We start from the raw sequence: 23,937 nt of genomic DNA, 5'->3' as shown, positions 1-23,937 counted from the left end.
ACTCCCGTTTATGGGCAACATTACTGGGCCGCAAGTAGACCAACACCACTGGGCTTAGGTTCCAGGCCCACAGCGGTGTCACTTCCTCCAACGGCGAATTCCCATGGCAGCGCCGTCCTCCGCCGCCGCGGCGCCGGCGCCGGCGCCGGTCTCCCCGGACGAGAGATGGCCGCCGCTCGAGTCGAGCCCGGACGTATTCAACCAGGTTCCTCCGCCTCCTCCTTTACTTGGACGGTTGATGTAGCCATCGCTTCGGTTCTCACCCGGACCGAACGCCTCGCGCTCGCCGTGCCGGCGGGCGCATGACGGGCGCGCAGCTCATGTGGTCGCTGGGCGTCCCGGAGGATGTGGCGGAGTTCCACGACGTGTACAGCCTCGACGCCGACGCGCTGGAGATGGTGCCCCGGCCTGTGCTCGCCGTCATCTTCTGCTTCCCCGATCCAACCCAGGTGCATCTCTCACATGCTCCAGTTTTTGTTTTTCTGTCTCGTGAGTTTGAGAAAATTTAGGAGGCGCCCGATCCCGAAAATGTTCGCTCCACTCACCCAAATCAATGCTTAATGCTTTATGATTTGGCATTTGGGTCAATTACCATCTTGCGATGTGTCCGAACCGAACTGGAACTATACATACTACTCTAAGGGTCAAGTTGGAGCTTATATCTGTCTATTGGTATAGCTGGTTAGTCATGGGTCACAGATTTGATCTGGCTTCCGTGTGCTCGACTAAATTCGATGCTACTCCAACGTCTGAAGTCTGAGCTCTCATGTTCAGGAGTTATTCCTCCCAAAGAACCATTGAGCATTAGATCTCTTTGTCATGAATCTAGTATCCAGTTTAATCTACAAGCTTCAGTGCTTCATGTTGCTTGTGTTGTGTAGAACTCTATACAGTCCGGATCACTGAGGTAGGCTGTTGGTTCAGAACTTCAGATGGTAGAACAATAGTGGTTGTTTTCAACATTGTTAATGTAGCCCATTGCTTCAGCAAGAGTTCCCCAAAACTAGTTTTGTGCTACGTTGGACCTGTCGAGGAGAGATAAAATGGTCAAAATTAACTTTGTTGTGTAAAGGGAGATGTTTGGCATCTCTAATAGGCTATAATTGGGGGCAGAAGGCTCGTTATTTAATATATCCATTTTATATACTCTGTCAGATATTCCCTGGTTGTTAGGTGCAAAATCTTATGTAAAATGGTAATAGAACCTCTATGAATTTATGGTTCAACTATTATGTCATGTACGCAGCTCATCCAATAATTAAATGTGGTGTTTTATGATGATATATGCACGTGTTGATTGTTTTTGTAGAATGCGTGCAAATAATATTTCTATTTCTTTATGTACACTTACTTTTTTTTTTACCATGAGGGATTCCAACCTTTTCTTGATTTACAAACTGTCATCTACTTCTGCAGGATGCAAGCAATCCTTCGCAGCATGTTTTAGTTACTGGAGAGAAGGTGAGCAAATGTGTTTTTGGCATGATTGTTCCATTTTCCTTTATTTGGAAGGGCTATAGTTTCACATAAAAACAGGCTACGTTTTATTTCTTAGTTATAACAGTGTCCTTATAAATTATAGCTTTACACCGAACATCACACTTTCCTTTAACAGTACATGTTTGTTTCGTAGCGCGGCAGGAAACTTTGTTTTTCATAAAACAGATTGAATCTTTAGGGAATGCTTGTGGAACTATTGCACTAATTCATGCTGTTGGAAATGCATATCCAGAAATCAGTTTATGTAAGTTGACTTCCTTACCATGATTGCATTTTCCATTGCCCCCCCCCCCCCCCCTCTCTTAAGGAATTTTATCTTTTTTTTTGTAGTGAAGAATTCTTCCCTGGACACGTTTGCCAAATCATCATCTGGCATGACTTCATACGAGGTTCTTATTAGTCAACTAAAGTGGTCCAATTTGCCTTGATTGCTCTCACAGTTTTCCCTTGTTTATGTTATTATTATATGCCCTGCTTTTCAGCGGGCTATGTTTCTTGAGAAGGATGATGACATGGCAAGAGCTCACTCAGTGGCTGCCAGTGCTGGTGACACAAAGGTACTATTTTTTGCTTGTGCGAGCAAAAATGCCAACAATAGAGCTGTACCTGTATTTCTGTAGCAGTTTATCATGTCACTGGTTTTCCATAACTACGAAAACAGAAAAGAAAACAAAAACATAATATTTTTTATAAATAATTTATTCTCTTTTCGTTATGTATATTTAAGTACTTGCAACTTGTCTTCCAGTTATCTGACGATGTAGAAGAGCATTATATATGTTTTGTTGAATGTGATGGTAAGGCTTTAATATATTACTCCGTTTCCATTTAATAGTCAGTCTTACTAGCATTTGTATATTAGTAAGGAAGGAGTACCATTGGTTTGTAGGAACACTTTATGAGCTTGATGGAATGAAGCCTGGGCCAATAAAGCATGGCTCATCATCTCCTGAAAGCTTACTGCAGGTACTACAATTTTGTGAGTTGGGTGTTGCAGGTTTGCGGTTGTCATGGCTTCGACCAGAGCATTTATTCATATTTCATGGATATGTAGCTTTTAATTATTAGAGATAGAAATATCACACTATCTGGCCGTACTACACTACTACTTATTGACTGTTTTGTTGCTTGTTTGCATTTGCAACTGTTCCCCTCTGGGCTCCTACTTGCAGTAACCATTTTGTTGAATCAGGATGCCGTGAATATCATTAAGGCCACCATGCACAACATTCCCAACTCGGTGAAGTTCAATGTAATGGTGCTATCAAGAAAAGCAGAGCAATACGGAGCTATTATTCCAGATAACTGATTGAGGTCACGTGGAGACAATGAAAAGGGTGAAGGGATATCTATTTCAGCAAATAACACTGGCTTCCCACTCTTCATGTCTTCTACAAGAATTACCTTGAGCTAGCATGGTATGTTTCTTTTTTTCATTTATTTTCCAAGAGTGTTCAAATTTGTCATTCAGAAGAAAAAACTCATTACACAAGTGATGGCTCAGGGTCTACCAATTCTCATTTGTTTTAGTGACAACCTTGGGCTCATCCTAACTTCAGCCTAAAAATAAAGTTAAGTGCAAGTAAATTCCTGGTGCACTGAAGTTAAACTAGCAGTATTCCTTGGGAACTGATAATCCCATAATAGGCATTTAGGAAAAAAAAACATGTTTCACCATCCAGCAAAAATACCTTGTTACTTTCAACTAAACATCCACAGGTCTACTAGGAACAAATATCCTCTTGAGACGGCAAATGTGTACGAGACAACTTGCCATGAATGATTGGGGGGGGGGGGGGGGGGGGGGGCACACAAACAAAATTGTTGATCTTGCTGAACTCAATAGAAAATATCTGGGATGTTCTCTTCACCACATCTTTTCTCCCGTTATTCCTGTCACTAGAGTCGCTATTCATGTCCCAGTTTCATGCATTGCGCGTCGCCGCCGTGGCGGTTATGGCTGGAGAAAAGAGCAATTTTGGCGCTTACCGGCAATAAACAAGTCTTGGAGACCATGCGGATCAGGTGATGCCCTCCTGCCCTAGTTCATTCCCGCGGCAGATTCACTCGGCATCTGGTCCTCGAATTTAATCAAGTTGCAGTCATCTAGGAGAGAGAGTGGGACCTTACCCCATCTATCAATCACCCATAGTTCCTTCCATTAGCTGATTAGCCTGGCTGCGACATATTTCACCTGTTGGCCCTGTGGCTGCTCCTTTTCTCCCTTGATGGCAATGCAACAAAAGAAACCTTTCTAGTTTCTGTGTCTATTCTCTGGTCAGTTCTGAACTTCTGATAATATATTCTACTAGTTGCAACTTGCAAGTACTCCTAAATCCTGGCTAGCATGAGCTCGTGCGATATAGCTTGTCCAATCAGGATTCAGCTTTATATCTGACTAGAAAGCAGAATCCTTCTCTCTTAGTGGCTGTTTGGATCCTAGGGCTTTTTTTAAGTCTCTCGTCATATCGGATGTTTAGACGTTAAATAAGAGTATTAAATATAAACTGATAACAAAACTAATCGCATAAATAAAGACTATTTCATTAGACAAATTTTTTAAACCTAATTAATCCTCGATTAGCAAATGTTTACTGTAACATCACATTCGCTAATCATGGACTAATTAGGCTTAATAGATTCGTCTCGCAAAATAGTCCAGAGTACGAGGTGGGTTTTATTAATAGTCTATATTTAATACTTCTAATTTGTGTCTAAACATTCGATGTGACAGCGACTCATAGGGATCCAAACACCGATTTAGAATAACCTGCATGGCCTTGCCGGTTCCTCCCCTTGTTGAAACCTTTTTCTTTTCCGAAAGCCTTTTGACACTTGTTTAACAGGGCATGGTTTCCTGACATAAGTTCTAAAAATTGTGTTATGCCAGCCCCAATTTTATAATCAAACTTGTGACATTTTTTAATGCATTTGTTTGTTTGTTTTTTGTCTGGTCATATCCGCCCCTATTTTTTGGTTTTTGCTTATGCTTATAAACAAAATTTGAATTTTTGACTTTAAATATAAAGTTTATTTTGAGATTTTTTTTATTATAGTTTATTTTACAGCTTTGATTTTTAGATCGCTATAAACACATATATAAAAGTTTTATTTGTAAATATGTTGTTTGACCTTTTCATTTGAAAAAACAAAAGATGACCCTGGTCTGGTCTACAGACAATTACAAAGGTAATAAGGGTGAACAAACAAAAGAAAGATTAAAGCAGCCTTCCCATTATATTTTCTCCTCTTTTTATTATTTTCCCAAACTAGCATGATACTCGTACATTTGCACGACTATATTTAATACTGCATCACAAGTGCAATTTTGTACGCTTTATAATATTTTTAATATTTAGAATATACATGTCGTTATACAATACATAACCGGATGGAAATATTTGATTAATAAATATATTTAAATTAAGACTAATCATATGGTTGATGCTCGTGTTTTTAATAGTGTCTTTTCAAAAAAAAAAAAAAAGCGACTAAAGTAACTTTCTCCCTTCTCACGTTGACCCCTCATTTGCATTGGCTTAGACATGCCTCCTGTTGTTATTTCTGGACATATAGAAATATCAGAAAATCCCATTCTTTCTGTTTTGCAAAACGCAATCTTAACTAATACTCCGCTGCCACCTTAATACACACGCATATACTAATTTCATGCATTGCGCGTCCCCGCCGCGGCGGCGATCATGACCAGAGAAAAAGAGCAAATTTGGAGCCTACCGGCAATAAACAAGTCCTTGAGAACATGTGGACGAGACGATGTGCCCTCCTGCCCGGTTCATTCCCGTGGCAGATTCACTAAGCACCTGGTCCTCAAATTTATAATCAAGCTGCAGTTATCTGGGAGAGAAAAGCGTGGCCACGGCCAATCAATCAGTCGGCTCATGGTTCCGCCATCCAGGAGGGATGCATCAGCTGATCAACCAGCTGCGACATATTTCACCTGCTGGCCCGGTTGCTGCTCCTTTTCTCCCTTGATGGCAATGCAACGAGACACTCCTTTTGTGTCTATTGTGTGGTCAGTTCTGACAAAATATCTTCTAGTAGTTGCAAATACTACTCGGCAAGTCGGCATCCACAAGAAGACATGCGATCCAAGGATGCGGTAAGGGGCACGCCCAAAGCTCTCAGGGGTGGGGTCAAGCCGCTCCTCGTCCTAATATCTTGGGAAATCTAGAAAGAACTTAATAAGTGGATTATTTTTTTGAGAGAATATAATACAAACGCACACTCTTAGGACCCTAGCATCTCCGAAGCCTGATCAACGGGGACGACGTCTACCCCTAAAAGCACAAAGCCGTTAGAAAATCCTAAAATATTCGATTCGCTCCAACAAGGAGTCTAACCTAGAAGCTTAGGTGCTACTAACACTAGGCTATAGGCCCTTTCGCAATAACTGGATTATTAAGAAGGACGACATGCTTGTTAGCAGAATAGTCAACCGTATCATTGAGAAAATTAATCTTTATTCGGTGGAATGCGGTGTCTAGTCTTCTAACCTCGGGCCGCTAGGCCTATTCTCTAATCATCTGCGGGTGACCTTGTACATAATTCCACTCCTTAATATATCCCCCGGATCCTACCGGAAGTTTTCAAAAAAAAAGGAAAATTAATCTTTGGCAATTGGCACATTAATAGGAACAAGGGGTGGATCATCATCGTAGTGTGTTGGGAAATCCCGAGAGAACATAATAACCGGATTTTTCAGAACATTTTTTGAAGCAAGCCAGCAAAACGCTGGTTTTATATTAAGGAGAAACAACAATAATTACAAAGGGCAGCTAGGACCCTGGAAAGTAAAAAAAAAAAAAAAACAGCACTCTTTGGACTGCGCGTTGCCGTGCCAGGTCAAAAGGCTAAGGTGTTTATCTTACTAGAGATCTGGCCCCGCATCTCAAAAGGATGACATGCCGGTTAGCGGAATAGTCAACAGTATCATTGAGAAAATCGGTCTTTGACGGCCTGACGGGTTAATAGGGCACGCGGGCTGTCCTCACTTGCACCCACCCACGAAGGAAGTGACGGCAACCATGTAACGTGGCTTTGTAATTTTAAGCCGCCCTCCAGGCGCTGCTTGCCGCTGTTGCTTCCCCCTGTACCTCTAATCCTTTGTTCATAATGCTTTCAGCTCCTAATTTAGATATACACACCTCTGGGAGCTTAAAAAGGACACAGGATGCGAGCGTTATCTGGCCTAAATGCTTGTCAGCACGATCTTGTGCCGGTAGCTTGTCCAATCAAGACTCAACTGGAATTTTACGAGATACTGGAGCTCAGCTAGCTAGAAAGCAGAACAGCCGTCTCCTATAATAGTGCCTGTGGCCTTGTGTGTGCCTTCCCTTTTTGACAATTTTTTTTTTTGTATTTCTTTAGGAAGCCTTTTGATACATTGGCAGGGATGCAGTACCAGTGAAAACAGCTAAGAAAAAAAAGATTAAACCAATCGAGTAACGATGATTACCTGCTCATTAAGAAAAAAAGTTCTTGTTCAGTTGTCTATCACTCGCTACAACGTGGGGGAAGTATTGCACCAACATAGAAAAGCAGGCTGTAGCTTTCTCCCCCCAAAACCGAAAAGGGAAGCCGTTTTGTCATGTCCCAGAACCCAAAACCGGAAACCCAACTTTGCCGCGGGATCCCGTCTCCATCACCACAAATCACCCAATCCTGCCAGAAAAACAAATCATTATCTGGGAGAGCAGCAGCAAAGCTGGATGCACCCAGCGCAACTCGCAAGCTGAGGGAAAAACACAGCTGGTGGCCACTACTAGCTATGCCGGGGGATGGGATCGAATGGCCTGCACCTGTAGTAGTTGTTGTGTTGTGTGTGCCATACTCAAGATGACCCAATTGCCTGCTGCTCCTGGACCAAATCGCCCTGAAAGCCCCAAGATTGATTTGGCCGATCGGAGGAAGTCTATGTGCAGGGGATTTACCTGCCCAGTGGCTAATATGCCATGTTGCTTTCAGTCTTTCTGTCGCTGCTGCAGATTCAGCAGAGCCTATAAATACCTGAGCACCTGTGCTTTTCTGGAGACATCCTGTTCTCAGAGGTAGTGCTGTTCTTGGTGTTCTGCGTGCTCTCAACTCGTCGGAGGAGTGGCATGCCCGCCGTGGCCGGGAGCTTGTACATGGCGAGCCAGCAGAAGGGAGTGCCTCCGTTGCCGCGGTTGCTGGCGCGGCCATTGCCGGTGATCAACATGGGCCGGCTCAGCATGGACAGTGCCTCCCAGGCGCTCGCCGTGCAGGATATTGTGCTGGCGTGCCGCGAACGTGGCTGCTTCCAGGTTAGCGCGTACTTGTCACCCTGCATCCTCTGCTTGTCGTCCAACACATGTCAGACCGCTTCAACTTTGCGTCTTTGCCGACACACAAAAATGTTTTGCTTACATTACAACACATACGTGGAAAGGAAGTTGCAACTGATAAAGCTAGCAAAACTGACGAATGCCGGATGCTCCACTTACCTGCAGGTGGTAAACCATGGCATCAGCAAGTCTTGCATGAAGGGCGCCCTCGAAACCGCCTCCGAGTTCTTCCAGCTATCAACAGAACGCAAGGAGGAGTTCGCGTCCGACGATATTCGGCAACCCATCAGGTACACCACCAGCTCGAGAGATGGGATCAGCATGTCCAGGTCGTTCCTGAAGCACTATGCCAATCCACTGGATGACTGGATTAAGTTCTGGCCGCAGCAGCCATCAACTTACAGGTAACCTCCCCTCCACTGCCGATGTGCTCCACCACATAGCACACTGATGATCACTGGATGCATCTTGACAGCCATTCTAACCTCTGCGAACAAATGAAACAACCAGGGAGAAAATGGGGGAGTATGCCGTTGAGATGCAGAGAGTGTCAATGCAACTCATGGAAGCGACCCTGCAGGGCCTGGGGTTAGGGCCATTGTACCTGCAAGAAAAGCTTGAAGGAGGAGTGCAGTTCATTGCCTTGAACAACTACCCACAGTCATCAGCAAAGACAGCTGATGAGATCGGATTGGCTCCTCACTCTGATTATGGCTTCCTCACTATCCTGCTGCAGAGCTCCCCAGGGCTGGAGGTGATGCACCATGACGATGATGCCTGGACACCTGTCCCTGCTATCCCTGGGGCTCTCCATGTCCATGTAGGAGACCACCTGGAAGTGCTGAGCAATGGCCAGCTCAAGTCCCTCATCCATCGAGCCGTCCTCAACCCTAACGAGTCAAGGATTTCTATTGCCAGCATCCATGGTCTCTCGATAAATGAAGAGGTCCACTGCGCCGAAGAGCTCATCGACGAGCACAACCCCAAAATGTACAGGGGAAGCAGCTTCCAAGACTTTCTGAATTTCCTGCCGGCAAACATAAACAAGTATAAGAGGTTTGTCGAGAGCCTCAGGATAGACACACCCTGAAAAGGAATAGTCGTTGTGCTGCACCAGAACATATATAGCAAAATGGCACTATTCAGATAAAGTGTTTAAACTACCTAAAAAACTCCCTACTTGTGGGAAGTTTGTTCGACTTGATGTCGGGGCAAAAAAGAATGATGTCGTCAACCTATGCCGTGCAACAGTGTAATATATGTAACCAGTGTCTACTTATACTATAGTGCATCGTTAGTGATGATTAATACTAAAAAGGAGTTTTGCCATTAGTTGTGCCTTACTGTTACAGAACCAACTTAGCTATGTACTAGTTTCTTGCTGAGTATATAGTAATAATAGAACAACAAAAGAAAAGGCAAAAGATACCTTGAAATAGTCATTCCATGATATATTTTAGCCACATGTTTTCATTGAAATAGTTGTTTTTTTTTTCCTCTACGAAAGGAATAACAGAAGAGAGCGAACTCACACTAGTCCTTGCATAACATATTTTAACCCCATACTTTCAGTGAAATTAATGATTCTTTTTTTTTTTCTAAGAAAGGAAGAACAAAAAAGGTGAAGGACGGATTCCAGATACCCCAAGCTCCTTAAATGCCATGCTTTTCAGTGACACCCTAATCAAAACCCTTGCGGCAATGATGAATTTCTTTGCAGCAGAACAAAAGCGCAAGGGCATCAAATATCAAAGTAACACCCACTTGCCAAATTATTATCAGTATTCTCCTGCAACGAACTCAGTGAGACAGTGTAAATGGGATTAAAATCCGGCCTCTACATCCAACATGGATTTACATGTACAAAGATAACACTAGCTATGCTAGCTCAATTTTCAGAGACGATCACTCTGACGACATTGCCATGCGAAGGCAGCACCCAGGGACGCAGGAACGGCAACAACGTTTGAAAGGCAAAGCAAGACAACGTTGACACTATCACCGTAGTAGTGTTGCAGCTATCTGCTATCTCATCCAATCCATCCACTGGTCAAGCAGTCGGCATGTTGGCCGACAAAAGCGAAAGTTTGAAAAGGATGCTATATGCAGTCTCGATCTTTCTTGTACGTTGAGATTTTGTTCTGATTCAGGCTTTGAGTTGGAAAAAAAAATTCAAACCTGAATATAATGCGCACTACAGTGTCAACAGAAGTGTAAACGAGCATGCAGTATGGTGGTGTTCTTTTCTCATCAGAATTGTACATTTTATAGATATTTGATTTTGTGATAACTATTTGAGGATATAATAACATATATTATAAAGCTGAAATTTTATTTTAAAAACTATAAACTTTTATATAAAATTTTTCATGCGCAACTCGCCGTTCAGGAACTTGCAAAGTGTGCTAACAAGAATCCAAAATCGCCGGTGAGAAAAGAACAGGGCACGTTGGATCGCTGTCAGGAAAAGTTGCTCCGGTGTACGGAATGGACGATCAAAAATGAAGGAAGCCGTCTAGTTTAGTTTTAACTCTTATGACTACTGACTAGGATTTGTTGCTCGCCTGCATACTAAGACGATCCAGCTCTGATTAGGCAGTTCTAACAACACAGTCTGTCAGATAAGTCTAAAAAAATCAGAAGGGATTTTAGCAAAGGGAAGGCTTTGGAAAACAAATAACTAGGATTTGTTGCTGGGAAACAATAAAGAAAGGTATTGTCTTTTTTTTTATTTTGCAGAATTTTCCCCGAGCTAATGACATCGATTGTCGTAACAGCAAAGAAAAAAAATCACATCAGAAAAGGAAACGAATGGTTTAATTTTCACGTGTTGCCCCGAGCGGCCCAGGTAGTGGTGCCCACTGGAGTGCTGACCATATTTGACTAACTCCAGCGAAGAAACACAGCGAGAATCAGAACGAAAAACAGGGCAAAGATCAATAAGCACACACGCATGGAACCGGAATAATCAAGCCATGCAACCAACCTACCACGATCTGCATCAGCTACGGCTAGGAGGATCACTGCCTCACTAGCCGTAGAACAGCCAGTGAGACTGTGACTCTGTGTGAGAGAGAGGCTGTAGAACAGTAGAAGAAGAGAAGAAAGCCACGGGTGTGAGAAAAAATCGGCTGACCTTTCACCGATACGAGGACTATACTGAATACTCTGCTGCCCGAGCTGCTGCTACCGCTCCGTTTTTCTCTCCTCTGCAATAATCGTCGCCTCCTCCGGAGCAGGAAAGGGCGCCTCCCGGTCCTCTTTTATACGACCCGCTACTTGAGAAAAGAAAACGCCGAGCGCTATGCCGTTCTATGGAGAGGCAGGGCAGTGAGGGCCCCGGAATCTGGGAGGTGGGTAGCGGCAAGGAGACGCGGACGCGCGCGTGTCGAGCTGTGGATGGAGGCCCCGCGGCCGGCGTGCGTGTCGCCGCCCGCGCGCGGGGCCGGGGCGCTGCGACGACGGGATATTTTGTTTTGATCGATCGGTGGCAGCCAAGAGGGGTGGCGGGAGATGGTTGTACACTTTTACGTCGTGGGTGCTGTGGATTCGATGTATCCGTCGCTGGGTGGCAGGTTCTGCTCCTCCGCGACTGAATAAACGGAAGCGGGTCGTGACATAAACATGACAGGGTTACTGATACGTGATTCCTACGGTGAAGCCGGTATATCAATGATCACGTTTCTCAGACAGTACGCAAGAAAATCTTAATCCTAAAATAAAGCTGGCTATAATGACATAAAATGATTTTGAAGTTATTGGTCAGCGCTTCAGTCTTCTATTGACCTTGGTGCAAGTGCAACACATACTCAGGAAAGGAAATTAAAAACGGAATCCATCCGAAGTCCAAACAGTGCAAGGCTTCTGACAATGGGCCAAAGCCCAACAAATCAGACCGTCCTGTTTAGGAAGCGGGCCATGTGCGCCAGCTCCTTCACGCCGAGCCACAAACACCCAGCCCAAATAGCCTCTACGGCGGCAGGCGGCAGCCGATGCGGCGGCCGGTCATCGCCGGCGCCACGGGCCCCTTTCCTCTCTGGCGCAGGCGACGGGCAGGTCTGGACAGGCGGCAAGCTGGCTTCCGGGGATATGCTTCCTCCGTATCATGGCACGCTGAGCTCGCGGGACGACGCACCCCCCCTGCATTCGCCTGTTTTGAGATTGTTGCCACCCGCCGCTCGATTGCTGTGCAGCGTCCACCCGATTGCTCTTCCTCTTCGCGCCTTCGATCCGCCGCTGAGGTACAGCCGCTTCCTCTTCGACCTCCCTATTGATTTTGCTCGTTTGGAAATTTGAATCCATCTATGGGGACATTGCGGTTCAGTCTTGTTCACTCTTAGCTGTCTAGGTAAATTACGTGTCAAAGTTAACTTGAGCAATCGATTGGATCTGCTGTGCTATAAGTTTCCCTCTAATTGGATTTCGCTAGCGTTTGAAAAGATAGTTGTCATCAATTTTTGGTGTTTCCATCTCACTGAGACCGATGCTCCTATTTGTTTTTTAACGGATTATTGTCGAGTCCATGAGAAGCTAACCATTTTATATTCCCATGAGAGTATGAGACCATGACAGCGAGCATAAGATGATCCACGCAATTGCGACAGATAGATATGTGGGTCACAAATTGTAGGCTCTCGTTTGCATTGTTGCTGCTTCATATAATTATCTGGGGCTGCATTGCATGATAAGATTTAGCATGAAACAAGGTCGCTTAGTTAGAAACAATTTAAGCTTACATATCACCACAATAGTGCATGATGTTTTTCTTTTATTCTCCAAAATAGTGTATGCATGAGAAGATTGGGTGAAAAATTATCATAACAAAGTTGAATGAGGAGGACAGATGGATATGATAGCGAAAAAGAGAACATAAATACACTTAAATCAGGTTTACAAAATAGCACTTTGTGCAGGACCCATGAGTTGTGACCTCCTTTTTATAATGAAATTATACACTGGGACATGTAGACCATACATAAGCCTTAAGTTTTCAAAGATGTTTGAGCCCAAAATTGTAGATGATGACTAAAGATAATAATGTGCGAGTCTCTGAAAGAAAGACCAACTTCTTCTTATAAAACTGGAAATGGACACCTTGCAGCCAAAGATATCGCTTGTATTGATGATGATGCTTAGCATTTCAACGTGTGAAGATAAACCTTAGCTTGATCTGCTTCTCAATACTGTAGAACCAATTGGCCTGCATGATTGGGTGAGGGTGATGTTAAACTCATACCATAAAAACAAATGCAGGTTTGCTACCAGCCACATGGTAAGCAATTGAGCACTCCTGGTCTGGATTTGTCCCTTGTAAAACATCTACTTTTATATGGTCAAATCATGTTTTAATGTTATCACCTTCTATGCTTCACTCTTTTCGTTCTTGTTCATTCACAAGACTTTATTCTTCCCTAATTCCTTGGCTCATTCATGTAAAAATTTTATACGGGCATGAACAGTGCTCTCCAAGAAAAAAAATGAACATATAAATAAATATATACTTTTATAGTTAATACAAAGTCCTGGATTTAATTATTAACAACAGGAGCCCTATTGTATAAAAACTTTACATGGTTGGTTTTCCTTACCTTCTACAGACCCATAACGATACAGTGGGATGGAAAAGAAAAATAGCCTGGCAGCAAACAAGTTAGTAATCTGGATCAAAATCTAGGTACAAAGTAGACTTATTTAAGACACAGCATTAGTCTGAAACAGATATGGATAAACTGTTGGAGACATAGCACATCGTATTACCTACTTTTGGACATAAAGTGAAGATTGCACCCTAAATGTGCCCCTTACATTCTAAGGCTCTCAAGGAAGTTCCTTTGCCTGTTGTCCATATTGGCAGTGAGATGCTCTAGGAAGTCACTAAAGCTGCTTTCTTTGTACTTTTGTGGATTTTCCTCGTCAATCAGTTCTTTAGCACTGGAGACCTTCTCATGCAGCGCAAGACCATGAATGCTAGCAATAGAAATCCTTGCTTCCTGAGGATTCAGAACAGCCCGGTGCACAACAGTCTTGATTCGACCATTGCTTAGAACTTCCATGTGATCTCCTATATGGACATGCAATGCATGTGGGAGTTGCTGGACCACTTTCCAGCTGTTGCTGGTGCGGTCAACAACCTCAAGGCCCGGACAACTTGTGAGCAAGATGGTTAGGAGCCCATAATCAGAATGTGCTGCCAGACCTATTGTCGTATCACTTTGGGACACTTTAGGATAGCAATTCACTGACAATAACTGTAAGCCTTCCTCAAATTTCTCATGCATGTATTCCTTGCCGATACCTAGACCTTCTAGAATTGCTTCCATCAGTTTCAAAGCCACCACTCTTACTTCGACAGCATATTTTGCCATGTATTCCCTGTTTTCAATAAACAAATTAAAGAAACCATTTTCATTCTTAAGGTCGTGCACTGTTGTTTTGTTTGTTCAATAATGGAAAACAACCTTTTAAGAGAAGAGACTGCTTGCCTGTATATTGGTGGTTGCTGTGGCCACTGTTGAAGCCAATCGCAGAGGGGATGGGCATAATGCTTTAGGAATGCCCGTGACATACTAATACCATCCTTTGAGCGGTATCATATCTAACAGGCTGCTGGATATCATCTGATGCATACTGTTCCTTTATCTCAGTTGGCAGTTTGAAGAAATCTGAAGCAGCTTCCACAGCACCATCCATGACTGATTGACTGATCCCATGATTTATAACCTGCAAAATGGCAGAATCAGCAAAGATTTGGGTGCGCAAGTAAGCTTTGTTTGTCTCCTTAGTGCCTTCTAGTTAGTGATGCATAGCAAGGAAATAGGAAAAGAAAGTACCTTTGGTACTCATGTTATGAAGTAGCAACTTAATCAGGAAGAAAATAACATTTGAGTGATCCCTTTCTATACGCACAGAATGTACTTCTATATACATGGTCCGTTCCTGTCTTTACTGAAAGGTTTATGAAACGCCACATTGTTAGTGTTGGCAACCTTGATGTGTCCACATGGACCGAAAAGAAAACAATTCAGTGGTTTAGAACCCAAAGCTAGCCACAAACATTGGCTACATATGGAGTCAATTTCAGGCTTGGGACTTGACGAAATGTTAAAAAGACCCTGTAAAAGGTAGGTCTGTTAACCTGGAGAGATATACTTTTGATTATTTATTTTTAAATTTTATGGATGCTAATTTACAATTCACAATTGAGATTTTACAAAGAACTAAAGCTCTCAATTCAAAGTATCAAGTCATTGATTGCATTGCAATGATATGGTGCTTTGCCTGTGTCACATATTCTTTTACCTCCAGTTTGGCATGGCAATCAAGGCTAAAATGTGCACTGAACATAGTTTGCTTCAACTTTATCATTTTTGGTTTCCATGTAACAGACTGATAAAGTTTAGCTGGTGTTCTCTTCATCTAGTTTTTCCCATTTTCATGATAGGGCTGGCCCATACAAAGAGTTGGTGCCGTCTAGTGTACTATGTGCAGTACTCCTAGTCTTGCACAATACTGACAATAGGATACAGCTCTTCGAACATGTAGTTCAGTAGATACAGACTGCTCATATCATATGCATACCTGCCATTGCTAACAATATTATGCTACCGTAGTCTTCATGATTAGCTAATAATATTGTGCTGCCACTGCTACCTGCAGGATTTCAGAGAAGAAGGCCGATTTGATAGCTCCTATGGTTTAACTATTTGCTCTCTAATTTGAAGTTTCCTGCCAGCTAGTAATCTGGCTGGGTCAGAAGGTCAGCTTCCTTGGTCAACTACCTCACTACCCCCACACCATTCTAGCACAGGTCAAAGCGGCGTCTGACGTTAACTGCCTTCAGTGTTTGGACATAGGAAAATACCAATTATAGAGAGTAAGAACATGACAAAAGGCTGTGTCACAGCGTTGTGTTAAGGTAGTTTACCTGGAAGTATCCCAAATCACGGCATGCTTTGGCGATATCGTCAACCACCCCGGACCGCGCCATGGGATTATCAAGGCTGAGGTGGCCAAGGTTGATCACCGGCATTGGCTGCGGGTGCAGCTCCTGCGACGGCAGCTGCTCTAGAGGGACATTCTTTGTTGTGTCAGACATTGCGGCCAAACCACGCGCAGCTGAGGTACGTCAATTGGTTATTCAGAATCAGAACTGTATGAAGTATAAGAGCTTTGGCAGCATCTCTTCTTATAGGCAACCTGCAGTGCTGATGTCTCACTCTGTTTCACCTGATGGATCCTCTGTGCAGAAACAGAAGGCATACAGGTGCATATTACACCTGATGGATCCTCACCTGGACAGTCCCCCCAAAAGAGAAGTCAAGTAAGGCAACGCATTTCCATCCATGCATGCACTTTGCTGCGTCGAAGTAGACCACATATATTTTATCTGTCCAGGAGAGGCCAAGCCACTGGCCGGGCAAAGGCTACCTACTCTACCTACGTACGTACTCCTACGTTGGGAGCTCGCCCATGGTGCGTGTGCTGTTGCAACGCATCTGCATGCGCAAGTAGCAATAGAGTATGATAACACTGAGCTCCACAGGCCAAGCACTCAAGCAGCCATCTCTCCGTCCGCGGCGCGGGCAAGTTGTGCAACTGGCGGTGCTGGGGCTGGACCTTTCTTAAGACTCAAGGAAATGAAGACGATGGAGTGGATAATCACTCCCATCTTTGTTTCGTACTCATGCTTATAAGTTAAAATTTAAATTTTCAGTCTTAATTTTGAGTGTTTTTTTACCGATGTTTGTATTGCAATTTTAGTTTTTATTGTTAAGAATACATGTATAAAACTTTTATTTATAAATTATTTTTCGTTTATTAATACGCCGTTTGGTAAACATTCACCCAATATTTATATGGAAGCAAGTTGGTTTTAGTCTGGCTATATATAATATACCTGTGTTTGTTGCTGTCCAGGAGGGGCTCACGCGTGTCATGGAGCCTGAACCGTTCGAAGGTTGGGTCACTGACTCGTTGAAATGGCAGCGTCCCCAAAAAGGCTAATTTTGGCGGCTGTCGTAGGTTTGCAACCGTGGGAATTCTGTGGACATCCGCCCAGGTTTCGGGTTATTCGGTTTTGTCTCCTGTCCCGTGATGCAGCTGTTCAGCGGTCAGGATGAAGCGTGGACTTCTCCTTTTTGTTCTCCGTGTGACTCTGTGTATCTGTTCCTTTTCTGCCTACGTGGATGCATAAATATCCACTGTTTTGTTTTGTTAGTATTTGGTTCTCTTTGGTTCTTCTGCTAAAGCGGTGTTATTTATCGTGTGTAGAAGCATCTGGCTAGTGTGCATCAGCCGTATTTATCACTTTGGGTTGTACGGCAAGCTGCGAGGATGATGTGTCCGGCAGCTAGCCTCTCGCCGTGGCGACATTCGATGAAACGGCGAGAGAGCATTTATTTGTCTGTCATGGAAACAGTCAAACAGAAGCTTGCATGATGCATTTGTTCACCGTGGGGCTTGCAATGCAATCGAGCCTAATCGAATAACTCCTAGTTAAATCGAACTTAAATTCAGAGTTGATCATCTTAAATCTGGATTTAAGAAATAAATGTTGGACACTATGTAATCAGCCACCTGAAGAGACTCCTTTTCTAAGGTACAAGAGGATGTATTTATCATCTCATTCTTCTAGGATAGGTTATTTCATTCTTCTAGGATAGGCTATCAATTTTGTAGTAATTAATTTTATAATTTATAACTTAAATATATATATCATAAATATCAGAAAATTGTTCGTCCAGAAATAAATCAACCCCATAGCCACCCGAGCGCTGCTCGTTTCTCACTGAGTAGAATTCTGCATCTGCCGCTTGGGAATCTGGAGCCCATGCAGAGATGGACCAGGCCGAATTCATTGCTTACTATCAGTCCAGCCCATTGTCCCCCTCTCACCATGGGCGGCCCACAACACTATTAGTATCTTGCCGGCGTCCGGTTCGCGGTGGCGGAATAAACACCGGCGACTCGCCGCCGACGCCACCGGCGCTGGGCAGGGTCACGAGCGCCGCCGTAGATGCCCAGTGACGAAGGCGAGCTACACGTTTTACATTTAGAGGGTGTTTAGTTCGAGAAATAAAAATTTATAGATATCACATTAGACGTCTGACCGTTATTGGATTGAGTTTTTTACGCAAATAAAAAAGAAATTTCCTGGAAGCCGCGAAAAAAATCTTTTGAGCATAATTAATCCGTCATTAGCATATGTATGTTACTGTAACACTTATGACTAATTATGGACTAATTATACTTAAAGATTTGTTTTATGAGAGTTAGTTTTTCGTTTTATTGCATAAAGATTCGATACGGTGTATTTGGGGGAAAAATTTTGGGAATTAAACGAGACATTACACACACAGACGAAAAGGTGACCGCTTGAACGCGACTACAGCAACTGACAGGATGGGCCCACTTTCATGGTGTCCCTACAAGCCAGACGGACAGAGCGGCTGAAAAGAACGCGACGGGAAAAGTGGGTGGAACGCGGATGGAGATGGAGGCGTCCGCCGCCGAGGGCGCAGCTGCTGCGGCGGCGGCGGCGCGGACGCTGCGGTGGGCGGGGCGCGCGGGGCACCTCGGGGGAGTCCCGCGCGCCGTGGTGATCGCCGCCGTCGGGGCGGTCGCCAAGGCGTACTCGTCGCTGCTCAACACCACCACCGTCCACAACGCCGATGCGCTCCTCTGCCTCGTCTCCTCGCGGCCCCCCGGCACGCCGCTCCTCACTGTCAGCAACCACATGTCCACGTACGTTCCCCTAGCATCCCCAGTCCCCCATGTACGATTGCTCTTTCTCCTTGATGCTTCAAACTAGCTAGATGTGAGAGGAGAAGCAGGAGGTTGTGTTGCTAACTTGCGCTTGATCCGTCGTTGATCCAGTGTCTAGATGCAAAATCTGCGGGGTTTTCGTCGGCAATCCTCTAATGGGATCGTATCCTGATAACATTGACTCCAGAATTGATGCTAGCATGTTACATGGTCAGTTAGTCCTAATCTGTGTATAAACATGACTTGGAGAAGCGTTGCTTACGCCTTCCTATTAGTTCCTTTCTGATGTATTAGGGGTAGATTCCTCTAAGTTTGTAACTGTGAAAGATGGTAACGCGAAGTCCTGTAACTCGCCGCCCCAGTGCTTTTGCTGGAAGAAAAGAAAAGGCGCAGGGCCATTTCTGGAGAAGATTTGTATTGTTGGAATAGAGTAAAAGGTACCCAGAAATTACTGCACGGGGATAAGGAGAGATATTAAGATACATTGGGTCAATTCTTGTTTGCCTTTTATTCATAATTATAACATTTAGGGTTTAAATGAAAATAGAGTTAAGAGGCTTAGAGCGCAGATGCAGCATACTCCTAAATTGATCCTGACAAAGGACTAACTTGATGGGCAAGGTAAATGGAGCCTCCAGCAGTCCAGCCCTTGGCTGCTCTAGCATCCTTGTGTATCATCTGTTTTGTCCCTGGCCTCACAATGACACCAATAGGGATGCTTCGCATGACTGGTATTAAATTTAAATTGCTGAAAATTTTAGTTAGACTTAAGCATGCAACTAGCTTGAGACAGTAATTGTGAAATTTGGGACTCTTTTTTTTTTGTCTAACTTTATTTTGTTGGATCATTTCCCTCTATGCCAACTTTTCATTAAGAAAAGTGCATTTTGTCTTTTCTTTACAAAATGCATGCGAAACAAACAGAAAAGATTAGTATCTACATGTTGCATTGACATGCTATCTTTTTAGACACATGCGGCATCTCTTTGCCTCAATGCCAGTTATGTATAGTTATAAGTTGGATGTACAGTTTTCTGTTTAAATTTGATGTTTGTTGGCCATTTCAGTAACCTTGAGATTATCTTGTTCTTGTTTGCGCCAGGATGGATGACCCACTTATGTGGGGATTCAAGGGTTTTCCCATTACAGATGCCAAACTTGGAAGATGGGTGTTGACAGCACAGGACATCTGCTTCAGGAATGTATTCATGTCTTACATATTTCGCCTTGGTGAGGCTTTTTATACGTCATTGTATTCCTATTGCTTTGTTTCTTTTTTTTCTTTTGGGAATTGATTTGACTGGCTGGTTGATGACAAGTCAGATTGGTAAATTTTGACAGACAGCATTGTACAAAATTTGGCATTCAGCCAGATTTTGCTTAGATGCCTGTGTAGAAACTTTCTCTTCTAATGGATGATGATATATACTAGTGTTATTTTGTGGGTACAAAGTGAACTTGTGGATATAGTGAGTTTTCCATAAACTCAATTTCGCTCCTTAACAATCTATGATGGTGGAATTAACTCCCCAGCTTAGGCATTAGTTCATTGCAAAGATATGAACCATTTCCCTAGTGGATTGCTGGAGTTTAGCCATGGATATTTATATATTTTTGAGTGAATTGACTGATTTGTCAACCATTTTTAATTGATATTCTTCTTTGTTGGATTATGTTACTGGTTGTTGAACCATTCTTTATTGGTAGTATTTCCTTGTTTGACTATGGGACTTCTGGGATAGTATTTCATTATCCTTGTGTTTGTTATATAGATGGCATCAACCATTTAATTCTCCCTCTGATTTAGAGTATCTCACACCAAATGATATGTCTGGTACTTGCCATGCTATTTGTGATGCCTCTTACACAACAACAATACTGTCATCTCTAACACATGTGCTGTATCTAGTTCATTAGCTATTTGAATTATTCTGTTCTTCTGTTTTCATATTCTTTATTTCTCTTGACCTTGCATTTGGGGAATTCATTTAGTGCAACGTTGATATATCTGTGTATATCATAATTTGGCAAACTTGTTATCGATAAATATTATCTGCATCATAATGTGACAATACTGTTGTTGACAAATAATTGTGTGCACAGGGAAATGTGTTCCTATCACGCGAGGTGCTGGAATTTATCAGGATCATATGAATGAAGCCCTTGAAGTGCTTAGCAGTGGAGACTGGGTATGCACATTTTCTTCATTTCAGCGTCGAACGTTCTATCATTGACAGCTGTATCTCTTCTCATAATTATGGCGTTTGTTTAATTTCCAATCTCGTCATGACATATTCAAACAGTTGCATTCATTCCCTGAAGGAAAAATAGCTCAAGATGATCAGCCAATTAGACGTCTCAAGTGGGGAACTGCCAGTCTTATTGTCCGAGCACCAGTAACTCCAATAGTTTTGCCTATTGTGCACTCTGGCTTTGAAAAGGTATGCAGAAATATATGTGTGTCCTGCATGTCAATCTTTTTTTACCAGTAGCAGTTTCAAATAAAATGTTATGTGACTCTTTCCGGCATATGAACATTTTGCATGGTGTACTGTTCATCGTTTTGTTATTTGACAAACTTAACATAATTTTGGGTTTAATTCCCAAGTCAATTGGATGAGATTATAAAACTAAGAAGACTTAACACAAGAAGATAAGTTCTGTGATTAATGATCTGATAGGTTAAATACTTTGTCGATTTTTATTTAATCACAACTACACCCATGATACATGGATTGGAGGGTGCTTTGTCTCCATTGATGAAACCTCAACCCATGCAACTAGTGCTTCTGTACTTTTTCTGGTTAAACTACGATAGTGTTGATAGAAAAATGTCCTAATATTTCTCACTTGACTGTAGGTCATGCCAGAGAAATCATTTTTTGGACGTCGACCCCCAGTGCCTCTCTGGAACAAGGAAATACATATCATCATTGGAGAGCCAGTAGAGTTTGATTTACCAAGCTTGAAGCAGGCAGCAAGAACAGTACCCAAGGATTCATCTTTTGAAGGGAAGGGTTGGCCAAGCATCATGCCAGATGGACTAGATGAAGCAGCTCAGAGATGGCTTTACCAGAAGATGTCAGATAAGATCCAATCAGTCATGGAGACATTGCGGAAGAGACTTCTCGACCTGAAATAACATTGATATTTTGTTCTTCACTTGCAATCCAAGGAGGCACCTCCTATTTTTGGACATTGTCTTCTTGAAACGGTAGGATATATAGCTCCATTGACAGTTTTGGTTGATGCAAAGACAATTGAGAGTAGGCAGTGGGCGTTAGACCTATTGAAGTGAAATATTGAAACGACTGAGAAAATAGAGATCAGCGTGTTAGACTACGAGGATTTTTTTTTTCAGTAGCCCGAGAGAATTTGTCAAACGCCTGAATGGCTGTCGTTGTTACAGAGGAATAAAGCCATCACCCATCCATAGCAAGACTAATAATATAGCTAATAAGTTGGATATAAGACTATTTTTAGTCTTCTCTTAGTCTACCCATATAGTAGTTATATAGTAGTTAGTTATTCATCATTAATACATAACCCACGTGTTTTTTGGTTATTGTGCCTAAATTGTCTATAAATATAAACTTATAGCTCGTTTTTCCTTCCTCTCCTCTCTTAAGCACATTAATATATTTAGTTGGCTTATAGCCTACTATTTTTTTTTTTGCCTAGCCATCCCAAAACGGAATGGCTAAAATTTTATTAAGGATAGGGAGGAAAGCCTGCTATTATACTTGCTCTCAACTGCATAGATGTGTTCTTGGCTCAAAGCCTTTTTGCATCCAGAGAGCAACCAGGAGTCCAGGACAGTTCTTGGCTCAAGCTTTTGTATTGTGTGTTGCAAGATGTGCACTACTTTTCCCCCGGAACCTAGATCCCCTTCTTAGGACATGCACTATGCCGTCTTAGGACATGCATGAGTAGCTCACTAGTACTCACATGAGTAGCTCTAGCACACATGAGTAGCTCTAGCATGCTAGTGGGACGACGGTATAGCTCTACAATGCAAGCCACACATGTATCTTTTGCATTTCAGCCCCTGTCCTGTTTTTACAGAGAATCACGTGCACTCTACGCTCTCTTTCCCGGACACCTCTCTTCCCCTCTCTCCCCACGCCTCTCAACCGCCTCTCTCCCGGGCGGATCTAGCCCGGTGCCGGCGGCGGAGGAGCTGACTGGCGACGGCGGCGCGAGCTCGACGGCGGGGAGATCTCAGGCGAGTCCGGGCGGATCTGGGCGGCCGCGTCGGGGTGGACGGATCTGGCGGTCGGGGGCGGCGGCCGGCCTCGGCGGCGCGCGTCGGAAGGCCGACGGATCTTGCGGTCGGGGGCCACGGCCGGCCTCGGCGGCGCGTCGGAGGCCGGCGGATGTGGCGGTCGAGGGCGGCGGCCGGCCTCGGCGGCGTGTCGGGGGCCGGCGGATCTGGCGGTCGGGGGCGGCGGCCAACCTCGGCGGTGTGTCGGGACGGCGTGGCGCGGTGCGACGGTCGAGGCGGCGCGACGCGAGGAGGCAGCGGTGGCCGGCGTTGGTCAGGGCGGCTCGGTGCAACGGCCGCATTGAGGCGTTCGACGCAGCTCGAAGGAGGGGACCAACCCGAAGCTCCTCGTTTCCTGACAGGGCTCTCGGATCTTGCAGAGGAGACGCGGAGTCCTGCAGAGCTACGCGCCGTGCCGAGCTGGAGGAGGGAATCGGACGTGGCGGCGTAGACCTCCTCGCCACGTCCTTGCAGTGTGCGTGTTCTTAGAGGCATCCGTAACAGCTCATTCATCATATCCTCCATCATAGAAATAGAGAGGATAAAGAGTAAAGTTGAGCTTCAGTAGAACATCTATCTTATCCTCTATTTTTGATATCATCCATATTAGAAGAGAAACTCTATATTTAGATATTCTCTCTCTAATTCTCCAAATAGATATGGAGGATATCATATATAGATGATCTGCTGGAGTATAAAAGTATATGAAGGATGAAAGTGTTTTAGATGATAATCCAAATAAAGATATGGATGATTAAATTTAGATGAGTTGTTGGAGATGCTCTTACTTCCCAGATCGTAGTAGCGTTGGTGTTGGATTATACAGTACTCCCTCCATATTTTTAACGTACGATACCGTTTGATTTTTAGGATTACGCTTCACCATTCGTCTTATTCAAAATTTATATCTAAATATACAAAATTATAATGCATACTTAAAGTTCCTATAATAATAAATCATATTATAACAAAATAATTAATAATTATATAGTTTTTTAATAAAACGAATTAATAGCATTATATTAAAAAAAATAGAGGGAGTACTACAGAAGGCCAGAAGGGACAAGTTCGAGCACAGACGGATCC

At 43.5% G+C, this 23,937-nt stretch overlaps 4 protein-coding genes and 2 long non-coding RNA genes across 7 annotated transcripts; 4 read left to right on the top strand and 2 right to left on the bottom strand.

The window, feature by feature from the left end:
* The first annotated feature begins 54 nt into the window (after nucleotides 1-54).
* Nucleotides 55-2,830, top strand: LOC102705430 (ubiquitin carboxyl-terminal hydrolase 3-like). Of its 2 annotated transcripts, none has more exons than XM_006652918.3 (9): nucleotides 55-205; nucleotides 318-449; nucleotides 1,417-1,461; nucleotides 1,642-1,744; nucleotides 1,831-1,889; nucleotides 1,983-2,057; nucleotides 2,249-2,297; nucleotides 2,390-2,466; nucleotides 2,693-2,830. In XM_006652918.3, exons 1-9 carry the CDS (start codon nucleotides 104-106, stop codon nucleotides 2,807-2,809), a joined length of 759 nt encoding a protein of 252 aa, XP_006652981.1. In that variant the 5' UTR covers nucleotides 55-103; the 3' UTR covers nucleotides 2,810-2,830. The 2 variants fall into 2 exon arrangements, with proteins under 2 accessions (XP_006652981.1, XP_015691789.1); XM_015836303.2 differs by having other exon boundaries at nucleotides 77-205; nucleotides 1,634-1,744.
* On the top strand, nucleotides 2,831-9,140 carry LOC102705155 (2-oxoglutarate-dependent dioxygenase 21, chloroplastic). Its single transcript, XM_006652917.3, has 4 exons — nucleotides 2,831-2,918; nucleotides 7,567-7,802; nucleotides 7,989-8,227; nucleotides 8,334-9,140. Exons 2-4 carry the CDS (start codon nucleotides 7,620-7,622, stop codon nucleotides 8,911-8,913), a joined length of 1,002 nt encoding a protein of 333 aa, XP_006652980.1. The 5' UTR covers nucleotides 2,831-2,918; nucleotides 7,567-7,619; the 3' UTR covers nucleotides 8,914-9,140.
* Nucleotides 7,703-8,519, bottom strand: LOC121054167. The gene is made up of 3 exons (XR_005811573.1): nucleotides 8,428-8,519; nucleotides 7,983-8,310; nucleotides 7,703-7,874 (listed from the first exon to the last, which is right to left on the bottom strand). It is a non-coding gene; the product is annotated as an uncharacterized LOC121054167 (long non-coding RNA).
* A 2,634-nt stretch (nucleotides 9,141-11,774) lies between the features above and the next one.
* LOC107304057 lies at nucleotides 11,775-16,559 on the top strand. The gene is made up of 4 exons (XR_001550048.2): nucleotides 11,775-12,064; nucleotides 15,480-15,579; nucleotides 15,664-15,943; nucleotides 16,070-16,559. It is a non-coding gene; the product is annotated as an uncharacterized LOC107304057 (long non-coding RNA).
* Nucleotides 13,443-15,929, bottom strand: LOC102704884 (flavanone 3-dioxygenase 3-like). The gene is given in 5 exon segments (XM_040523438.1): nucleotides 13,443-13,458; nucleotides 13,581-14,195; nucleotides 14,306-14,408; nucleotides 14,411-14,543; nucleotides 15,748-15,929. Coding segments are annotated over 4 exon segments (978 nt in total). The 5' UTR covers nucleotides 15,919-15,929; the 3' UTR covers nucleotides 13,443-13,458; nucleotides 13,581-13,624.
* Nucleotides 16,560-18,281: 1,722 nt separating the features above from the next.
* Nucleotides 18,282-22,154, top strand: LOC102723051 (N-acylphosphatidylethanolamine synthase). Its single transcript, XM_006653795.3, has 5 exons — nucleotides 18,282-18,566; nucleotides 19,690-19,817; nucleotides 20,691-20,776; nucleotides 20,891-21,028; nucleotides 21,448-22,154. Exons 1-5 carry the CDS (start codon nucleotides 18,310-18,312, stop codon nucleotides 21,727-21,729), a joined length of 891 nt encoding a protein of 296 aa, XP_006653858.2. The 5' UTR covers nucleotides 18,282-18,309; the 3' UTR covers nucleotides 21,730-22,154.
* The last annotated feature ends 1,783 nt before the right edge of the window (nucleotides 22,155-23,937 follow it).

This window comes from Oryza brachyantha, chromosome 4 (assembly GCF_000231095.2).
Source record: "Oryza brachyantha chromosome 4, ObraRS2, whole genome shotgun sequence".
In the NCBI taxonomy this organism is placed as follows: Eukaryota; Viridiplantae; Streptophyta; class Magnoliopsida; order Poales; family Poaceae; genus Oryza; species Oryza brachyantha.
Note: the sequence above shows the minus strand (reverse complement) of the source record. Positions and strands in the feature narration are given on the sequence as shown.